This window comes from Alligator sinensis, unplaced genomic scaffold (assembly GCF_000455745.1).
Source record: "Alligator sinensis unplaced genomic scaffold, ASM45574v1 scaffold288_1, whole genome shotgun sequence".
In the NCBI taxonomy this organism is placed as follows: domain Eukaryota; kingdom Metazoa; phylum Chordata; order Crocodylia; family Alligatoridae; genus Alligator; species Alligator sinensis.
Window position 1 is genome coordinate 4,426,434 of NW_005841876.1, and position 10,480 is coordinate 4,436,913.

The following is a 10,480-nucleotide window of genomic DNA, read 5'->3' on the forward strand; positions in this document are numbered from 1 at the left end:
AAAGAGTGAGATGTATCATTTGCCTAGTAAATCTCCCTACCCTCAAAATAGGCCAATTACTATATATGTAGACTACGGAGTTTTGAAAATCTTTACCCTAAAACTAATTTAAAGATGGAATCCTGTGGATATCTAGATTATTTAGCCACTTCTAAAATTTTTACCCAGAACAGAAATGTTCAGTGAGAGATTAGTGGTGATTACACCAATGGGTTCAAGGCATAAAATTAAGCGAGTGAAGCCTTTGTCTTGAAATAGTCTGGAAAATAAATGTGGGTTAAATGTACAAGTAGTACGAAAATATCTGAATTGAACTATGAAAATGATGATATATGGTGTGATTTGACATTGAGTTTTAGATAGTTTATTCCCTAAATGTTAAGTTTTGAGCCTTAAATTGTCTTTGCATATGATTTCATGCAGTGCCAAATTTTAATTTTTTTTCAATAATTTGAAAATGATTTTAAGGTTATGAACTAGAAACTGGAAGAATAAAAAGATATTTTGCAATCCATTGGATTTTATTAAATTGGAGACCATGTTAATATGGAATATTGTTTAAAAACTTTTTTTTCCCTTAAGGTGGAGAAACAGAGAAGACTTGAAAGAATAAAGCTAAAACAGTCTCAGCTACAAGAACTTATTCTACAGGTATAGTCAAGGTACTCTTGTCTATTGGGCAAGGTAACATATTTGCATGACTATTTTCTATTGGTACCTATTAGAAACAAACAAACAAACTGAAACCTTGCAGGGAATTCCAGGTGAACTGTAAAAGAATGGTGCTGGTGCCTGTGCATTTAGTAGTATAGGCAAATTCTGTTTTGCTCTGGGAGTAGCTGGCAAACTTCCAGAATGCTGTGTTAAATTCAGTAGGACCTTTGAGTATGTTTTAAAGAAGCTTTTTGCTGACGATTCTTTTAATTCCTGTTGTATTTCTGAATTGTAATATGCAGTTCTGACCATGCATTTGAATGTTTCTTTATTTTGTGCTGCTTTTATTTTGTGGTTGCCATGAGTTGCAATAGTCACCACAAATAAAACGTACTAGTGTTCAAAACCTTTTATTTTTCATAGTCCTGTGACCAGAGAAAACAGCCTTCCCACAGAACTTGGCATCAGATTTAAGACTCAGTTAAACTCAAGTTTCTAGGTCTCAAGCTTATGAAAAATAATTGTCTATCAACTAATTCCTTGCTGAAATGCTACCTCTAAGATTTAGCAGTGTTATCTAGTAAATCTTAATTACTACATTGCAAACAGCAGGAGGTTTCTGCTAAAACTAAGATTTTTATTTATTGCTGTGCAATGCAGTAGCAAAACATGGTTAGCAGTGGGGAGGAGGAGACAGAGTGGACTTAATTGCCATGCTGGTCATTGAGTGTGTTCAGGCTTGCTTTTCTCAGATGCTCCAGCCTCCCTAGGTTGTGTAAAGCCACAATTATGGCCATAAAACTTCATTTTCTCTAATTTCCCCTAATAAGTTCTACAATATTAGGGCCTTTTCATTACAGAATTCTGTGGTACCTTTAAAAAAATAAAATACCTTGCTGTTGCCTCCATTTACAGCTTCAACTCCTGTTATTGTCAGTGCATCTCCTCTGTAGAATCGATCAAAACATAGTCAGTTTCCTCCCAGATGTTTATTTGCTAGCATTTTCCACAGAAAGCAGATGGCTCTCTAAAGAAATTTTTCTTTAGTCCAAAATCCAGTTTTCTGATGGAAAATGTTCATGTGGGGTTATGGTAACCTTGTCTTGTATACAATTTTACAAACATCAAAGAATGGAAGAAATTGTCTGTGATTGGTATCTACTTTATTTTTCTTGAAAAATGTTTCCTATTTAAAATAAATGGGCTAATTCCAAATATCCATTCTAATAATCTACAATCTTGCAAACAGGCTGTTGCTGCGAAGTTGACAATTTCAGTTTGCCTTTTTAAGATACTTGGAAACTTAGTTTTTCTTTAACTTTCGGAGATGTGCAGATTATAAGAGAAATGGGAGGTGGGAATATGACTCTGGGTAATTCTCTAAGCTGCTATTACTTTTTATAGCAAATTGCCTTCAAGAACCTAGTTCAACGAAATCGTCAAGCAGAGCAGCAAGCAAGTCGACCACCACCTTCCAATTCTGTCATCCATCTGCCATTTATCATTGTGAACACCAGCAAAAAGACTGTGATTGACTGCAGTATTTCTAATGACAAGTAAGTCTGCTAAAATTTTTCAACTGTCCTTACAATGCAGCCAGGAGTTTCATGTCAAAATAAATCCACAACTTACTTTGATAAAGAAGAAATAAAAATAAAGCTACTTATTTACTTCTGTTGATAGGGAGCATTTGTTTGTTTCTTCACCCAGAACCATTTAGTTTGTATGTAATAGAAAATGAATTTTCTAAAATTCTAAATAAAAATTACTTTAGGGTCTATTTAAAGCTTATTATCCATTTGGGTGCTGTGGAGATTAGCATTCCTTTACGCTGAAAGCTAGCGATGGTAACTCTATAAAAACTTTGTTGTCTTTTACTAAGTAGTTTGTTTATTTGTTTCAAGGAAAATGACACACAGGCATCAGGCTTATGGCTAGATTTGTATTTTCTTTGCCCTTAATTTGGAATCCATACCTGTGTCTTACTGAGGAAACAATGTAATGGTCGTCTATATTTTGGCTTTAGGTTATCAAGAGTTGCTAATGAAAGGGGAGAGTAAAGAAAAGATGACGACCCAGTGTACTAGATGTTTAGAGAAGGGCGAAGACTTGAATAACTTTTAAAACATTTTCAAGTAAATTGGGCTTGGAAATGTTTCAAAAAGGAAGAGACTCCCCGGCTTCCCACTGCTGGGATTCCTTTCCAACTCAAATCCCTTTTACCAGAGAGGAGAGGTATAGGGGACTGTAGCTGAAGAACCTAGCAGTGGCAGTAGGTTCCTAGTACAGGAGTGGCCAAGACATTGGTCTGGTACCTGGCTGCTGCATAGTTTGGTGCTCCATCACGCAGCCTGTAGACCAGTGGCGATGCGTAGGGTATGCACAGGGGTCAGGCCGCACTCCCTGTTCAGCAAAGGGCAGGCAGAAGCACCAATGCCCCCCCCTGCAGGTACTGGCCAGAGAGAGCAGGGCTGTCAGTAAAAGCACAGTCGCTGTTTGGCGAGTGAGATTGACTGCCAGGGATTCTCTCCCTCCTGCCCCCAGTCAGTGAGATTGGCTGCCAGGGCACACTTCCCCCTCCCCCCCACCCCGGGTGCTGACTGGTGTCAGAGGGGCATATGCCCCCCCTGACTCAAGAGGCACCGGTTACCCATGCTGCAGAATGTCCATTGCACTCTCCCTCCCTCTGCTGTGGAATTGAGTAAGGAAAGAAACACATCATTGGGGTTCTGGAGAATCTATGGATCCCCCTATCTCTGTGTACACGAACTGAAATGCTTCAAAAGAATACCTCATTTCAAGAGGTACTATTTTGGAATGCTTCAGATGGTTTTGAAATATTTCAAAGGGCATGTCATAGAATCATAGAAAATTAGGGTTGGAAGGGACCTCATGAGGTCATCTAGTCCAATCCCTGCTCAAAGCAGGAGCATCTCCAACTAGATCATCCCAGCCAAAGCTTTGTCTATCCAGGTCTTGAAAACCTCCAAGGATGGAGATTCTACCACCTCTCTGCGTAACCTGTTCCAGTGCTTCACTGCCCTCCTAGTGAGAGAATTCTTCCTAATATCTAACCTAAACTTGCCTTGCTGCAACTTGAGATGGTTGCTCCTTGTTCTGTCATCTGCACCACTGAGAACAGTCTAGCTCCATCCTCTTTTGAACCCTCCTTCAGGTAGTAGAAGGCTGTTGTTAAATCCCCTCTCGTTCTTCTCTTCTCCATACTAAACAAGCCCAGTTCCCTTAGCCTGTCCTCAGAAGTCCTGTCCCTCAGCCCCCAAACCATTTTTGTCACCCTCTGCTGAACTCTCCAATTTGTCCACATCCTTTCTGTAGTGGGGGGCCCAAAACTGAACACAGTACTCCAGATGTGGCCTCACCAGTGCTGAATAGAAGGGAATAATCACTTCCCTGGACCTGCTGGCAACAAACCTACGAATGCAGCCCAGTATGCCCTCAGTCTTCTTGGCAGTAAGGGCACATTGTTGGCTCATATTCAGCTTATTGTCCACTATAACCCCCAGGTCCTTTTCTGCAGAGCTGCTGCCCAGCCAGTCAGCCCCCAGCTTGGATGGAACAATCCCATGCACCAGTACGAAGTGCAGGACTTTGTTGAACCTCATGAGTTTCCTTTTCGCCCAATCCTCCAATTTGTCTAGGTCACTCTGAATCCTAGCCCTCCCATCTGGCATATCTACTACTCGCCACAGCTTGGTGTCATCTGCAAACCTGCTGAGGGCGCACTCTTTGCCATCTTCCAGATCATTGATGAAGACGGTGAACAAAACCAGTCCTAGCACCGACCCCTGGAATGCTCCACTTGATACTGGCTGCCAACTAGACATCAATCGATTGATTATTACCCTCTGAGTCTGATGCTCCAGCCAGTTTTCTATCCACCTTACAGTCCATTCATCCACATCCTACTTCCTTAGCTTTCCTGCAAGAATGTTGTGGGAGACCATATCAAAAGCCTTGCTATAATCAAGGTATACTACACCCACTGGTCTCCTCACTTCCACAGAGCCAGTCATCTCCACAGAAGGCAATCAGGTTGGTGAATCCATACGGACTGTTCCTAATCAACTTCTCCTCCAAGTGTTTCAAGATGGATTCCTTGAGGATCCACTCCATAATTTTTCCAGGGACTGAGGTGAGGCTGACTGGTCTGTAGTCCCTGTATCCTTGGTTTTCCTTTTCTTAAATATGGGTACTATGTTTGCCCTTTTCCAACCATCTGAGACCTCTCCTGATAGTCATGAGTTTTCAAAGATGATAGTCAGTGGCTCTGCAATCAGGCTCACAAAAATGGTGACCTCTGCCATGATTGGGCCATGATATTCACGAGCTGGCCTACGGTTTAAACCAGGCCCTAACTATGAGCCACTACACTGCATACATTTTGACTTCCTCTTCACAGTGAAGCTGTGCCTTTCCTTCCCGTTTCCAAATATTCCTGTTTCTTCATCAGTCTTAAATGTCTGGCAAACCATCACCAAATGGGGCCCTAAACAGACAGAATCCCTCTGTCACTCCTGTCCCAGCCTGTCACGTGATTGGCGTGGTCCCACCCGCCATGAGGTAGAGCTGGACCAGGTTACCCTGCACCTCATCTGCATATAAATATTTGGAAGATTCTAGGACTCATGACAAGAACACGTGGTTCCAGTTATTGGGTAGGGGGAGGGAAGCTGATAAGTACATGGATCCTTTGTGGGGTTGGGGTTTTGATATCTGGAGTACACACACATACCTCAGTGTGCAGTCACCATGGTTTGAAATGCTGTTGTCTCTGCTGGGGCCCAGCCCAGTGAACCATATGGTAAATCATGAGCCTTTTGGCTTTGGATTAATATCATGCGTAGTTTGTACTATATAAAACAGGGGCGGGCAATTATTTTGGGTGGAGGGCTGCTCACCCAGTTTGGCAGGCTGTCGAGGGCTGCATGGGTAGCCCCGCCCCTTGACAAGTGCCCTGCCCCCGGTCACCATTTTGGAACCAATGTCTTGGGACCAGTATCCCAGGGCCAGCACCGGGGGGGCCCAAAGTGGGGCACAGGCTGGCAGGGGTCTGTGGAGCTGGGCTGTACCAGCAGAGAGAGTGGGGAGCTGGCCTGGCTCCATAGAGCCCCTGCTGGCTGGGACCCCACGCTCCTGCCACCCTGCTCTGGGCCCTGCTGGCACTGGACACTGGTGCGGGCCCCATGTTCCCGCTGGCTCCCACACCCACTCGCACCAAGTGCCCCCCCCAGCCCTGTGGTACATGCAGGTGGCAGCGCACAGCCCCAACCCCCTGCTCGCCAGCAGGGGCGAAGCTGGTGCTCAGCACAGGGAAAAGCAGCCCCTCACCCGCCCCATGGCCGGCACTTCTTGCTGCAGGCACTCGCAGCCCACGCGGAACTGTCTGGAGCAGGCACTCTCAGCCCCACGTGGGCTCCAAGCAGCTACAGTGCAGGGCGCTGGCCATGGGGCGAGTGAGAGGCTGCTTTTCCCCACGCTCAGCACCAGCTTGTAACCCGGCCCTGCTGCCAGCCTGGCCTCCAAGCCAGCTCCGGGCTTGCCTGTCAGTGGCAGCAGCTGCCCCACCCCCACACCCCCATGCCGTGCTGGGCAGTGTTGGCTGCTGCCCACAGGCAGTGGTGGCAAATGCTGTGTTAAGCAGGGAGGCTACAGCTTCTGTCACCACGCACAGCCCTGACTGGTGAGCCCAGAGCCAGGACGGGGCCCAGGCTCACAGTGGGGCCAAGTTACAAGGTGGTGCTGGGGGGGGCGGGGGGAGCAGCCCCTCGCCCACCCGGCACCCCGTGCTGCAGCCGCTCGCAGCCCACCTGTGGCTGCCTCTGCCTGCTCCAGACAGCCCCTCACAGACTGTGAGCAGCTGCAGCGTGTGGCGCTGGCCATGGGGTGGGGGAGGGGCCACTTTGCATGAGGAAGGAACGTGGGGAAAAAGCGGTCCCTCCCCTGCCCCGTGGCCAGCGCTCCCTGCTGCAGCCGCTCACAGCCCATGGGGCTGTCCGGAGCAGGCACAGGCAGCCCCATGCTGGCTGCAAGCAGCTGTAGTGTGAGGCACCAGCCATGGGACAGGGGAAGGGCCACTCCCCCTCCTTCCTGTGTTCAGCTTTTCCCCGGGCTCCTTCCCTGCCTGGGGTCCTCCCCTCCGCCTCCTTCCCCCTTACCTGTAGTTCCAGCTGGGGCAACCATGTGGCCCCAAGTCAGAAGGCCCAGCTGGGACTTCTGGCTGGGGGAGGGGGCTGGGGCCAGGCAGGTCCTGCTGTTGTGGGAGCCTGCTGGGCTTCCCCTGGGTCCTACTGCCCTTGGTTCCTGTCATTTTTGACAGGAACCAAGGGTAGATGAATATTAATTTTTTAGGGGCCCTGCAGGCTGGATAGAATGGCCTCGTGGGCTGGATCTGGCCCATGAGCCATATTTTGCCCACCCTGATATAGAAGTTAATATAAAAGTGCTGTTTATAGTGTGTTTATGGAGTACCTGTGCTAAAACTTGCAGCAGTTTCAGAAAAGGTAAAATGCATCAGTTCTGGATGAACTAAGTCTATTGGTACCCATAATAATTTGCCTATATTCAAGTTACTACAGGGAAGTTTATTTCAAAGTCATTGTTTTCAAATTTTGCCCTTGCTTCCATGTGCCCAAGGAGAGTAAGATCCGAAAGTAAGGATCGGGGAGGAGGGACTGTTGTGGGGGCAGAGGGCACATGGCCCCCCCAGACTTATTTTCCCTGCTCTAGCAGTGGGAAGGGGACATGTTCAAGGCAAAACATTTGTAAATTTTCCATATGTAGAATCTTATTATGGGGAGCTTGTCTTATTCAGTGTCATCTTATATTCAAGTAAATACAGAGTTATCTATTCATATAGTTAACTAGGGTATGGCATTTGAGACTTAAGAGTTTTCACTAGAACAAAGAAGAATCGCTACTAGAACAAACCAGCATTAAGAAAGCATATATTGCTGTGGTCATGTGTTTTAATTTCTTTAAGCACGACACTACTATATTTGAAAATACTTGATATACTTGCTATATTTCTGTGTTTCCGAAATTCAGAAGTTAATTGAGATTTCTCCTCTCCAGGTTTGAATACCTATTTAATTTTGACAATACTTTTGAAATTCATGATGATATAGAGGTATTAAAACGAATGGGAATGGCTTGTGGGCTAGAATCTGGAAGCTGTTCAGCAGAGGACCTAAAAATTGCAAAGAGTTTGGTTCCTAAAGCTCTGGAACCATATGTGACAGGTTAGTTACCCTTTATAACATGCTTCTGCTATTTTATCTTTTTATATAGGACTTGAGAGAGAACTTGTTCAACTAAAACTGATTTGACTGCAAAAAGTTCTATTAGTTCATTTTTTCAAGTGAATTACCTAAACCACTAACGTTTTAGTAGGGGAGCATAAAACTTGTTTCACTTGCAATAAATTAATCTCTGGTAACTGTATATTAGTACTTTTTCATGTTACATAAGAAAGTTAAGTTTTAGGTTATAGCTTTTCTTTCTTTTGCCCTTTGGAATTCGATACTCTGTTATCTTGCATATAGGAGTTTGAATGTCTGAGTCCAAATACTGTTTTTAAGAGTTAAAAGATATACTTCTGGGCTGTGATCAGATGGAAAGGTGGTTCTTGTTTATGCTAGCTTGACGTCATGTTAAGTTGTTGAAGTGTATACTCTTTCTATTTTGCAGAAATGGCTCAGGGATCAATCAGCAGTGTATATGTCACATCTTCATCAGGCTCTGCTTCAAATGGCACAAGATTTTCTGCTAGGTGAGACTAATTTAATAAATTAGCTTTAGAGCCATTTAAACTACAGCAATTTAACCAGTACCATGACGTATGCAATCTCTAGTTTTGCCTTGGCAATGGCAGATTTGATGTGTAACTCTTTCTTCTTGAAAGGTAACTCTAGGGGACTATTCTATTGTAATTAGTAGGGCTGTCAAACTATTAAAAATGTCATCACAATTAATTGCACGACTAAAAAAGTCGCAATTAATAGCTATTTAAATTGCACGGCTAAAAACTCAAAATTATGCGCAGAAAAACTCAAAATTATGCAGGTACTCTGTATGGTTGCAGGGTGGGTGTGGGGCGAAATTTGTGAAGGTGTGAGGGGCTGTGGCTGTGTATGTAGGATCTGGAGCCCGGGGAAGAAGGTTCCCTGCGGGGGTGTGGGGGAGGGGGTCTAGAGCCTGGGGAGTGGGGACCCCCACATGCCCTGGCAGGATGCCCTATGTAAGCAGGGTCTCTGCAGAATTGCCCTGGGCCTGCAGCGTGCCCCTGCCCGAGTACACCTCCAGCAGTGGTGGCCTCAACCTGCCCTCACTGGGGGCAGCTGTTCTGGCCCCAGCCTGGACCTGAACTTCTCCTCTTCCTTGCTGAGCAGGAGCACAGACAGCAAAGGGAGAGTAGCAGCGGCGGCTTCTCCCAGCATGGCAGCAGTGGCGCTGGGCTTGGGTTCCATCAGCGTTGGGTTGGGGCCAGGTGTGTGGGGTGGCATGGGGTGGGGACTGTAGGAGGTGGCTCCACAGGAATCCTGCCCCCGCCTGCCAGCAGCAACTGCCTCCATGGGGTTACTGTCGCCACCGCTCCCCAGGGGCCCAGAGGCAGCTTGTGCCAGAGCTGCTACCTTGTGCTCACGCCCAGGCTGCTTTGTGGCTTGTCTGCACTGCCACTGCTGCCCTGCTGGGCAGCTCAGAGGCAGTGGTGACAGCAGCAGAGAGAAGCTGCAAGGCAGCCTGGGCACAGACTTGAAAACCACGTCAGTGATTAATGCATAAAAAATTAATGTGTTTATTTAATTGGTTCTTGCATTAATCACATCCATTAACACCAATTAATTAAAAGATACTTAGTGATGTTTCTTACTATTTATTGCCCATTTGTCACTTTTAGGAGTAATTGGACTATCATATGATGTCATATAGGCAATTTCCCCTTTTAATATTGTAAAGAAATTAATCATGGTTGATATGCAGTTTGTTGTATAGAAATTTGTTAAGCAGTTGGTTGTGGTCATTGGAAAAATCTGTCACAAAACTGTGAAATATAGAGTCAGAGTACTATGGAATCGGCTTTAGTTTAGATTTTAAATTGGCGATAAAGTGAAAGTCCTTAATATAAAGATACCGTTTGGGCAAGAATCTCACTTCTTTATGGTTCCTTAGCTTATGGCAGTGGGAGTTTAAATTTCTTTGGTCCTTAACAAGAGTAGCAGATGGGACTATTAATTAATTATACCCCTTGTATGGCATGGTAGCCCTGTACTGTTCCTTATGGTAATCCCTGATTTTACTAATTTCTCTTTTTGTCTCTTCCTTACTGTATTAGGTTTAGCTCATAAACTGGTATTGGCTTAGTTTTTGCTTTCAGACACCTATGTAAGCTCTAATTACTCTTACAACAGGGTAATACAGCTAGCAGTGTTAAAAAAAATCAAGTAGAACAAATTTAATTTAGCCAGCTCATGAATTAGCTACAAGAATCCTTTTTGCCAGGTTGTCTCTAGAAGCATACCCTCTACCTCTTTCAGTAACTATGATTGACAAACTGACTGGTCAAGTAATATCAAATAATTGACTGGTCAGTTGACAGCCTATTATTTGACTTCAGTCAAAATTTGTCAAATATTTCAGGAAGCTGAGAATGCCTTTGTGTAAGTGGCGGCCTACTTTTTTAGAGCATCATGGTTTCATCTGTTAGCAAGAGCAGAAGGAATGTATGTCTTGTCCCTGAAGTCCTGCAGCAGTCAGGACTCATAAACTATCCTACATGCTGTCCATTTAGGAGCAGGCACGCCCCCCC

The 10,480-nt window shown here is 45.1% G+C and overlaps 1 protein-coding gene across 3 annotated transcripts in view; it reads left to right on the top strand.

Moving 5' to 3' along the window:
• The window catches only part of TFDP1 (transcription factor Dp-1), a 76,059-nt gene that overhangs the window by 58,092 nt on the left and 7,487 nt on the right, over positions 1 to 10,480 (top strand). For 2 of the 3 annotated variants that reach the window (XM_006017259.3, XM_006017258.3), the window contains exons 8-11: positions 583 to 651; positions 2,059 to 2,210; positions 7,747 to 7,913; positions 8,362 to 8,443. In XM_006017259.3, coding sequence (XP_006017321.1) covers positions 583 to 651; positions 2,059 to 2,210; positions 7,747 to 7,913; positions 8,362 to 8,443 — 470 coding nt within the window. The remainder of the gene's footprint in view (positions 1 to 582; positions 652 to 2,058; positions 2,211 to 7,746; positions 7,914 to 8,361; positions 8,444 to 10,480) is intronic. The other variant, XM_014527897.2, reaches the window with a different exon arrangement.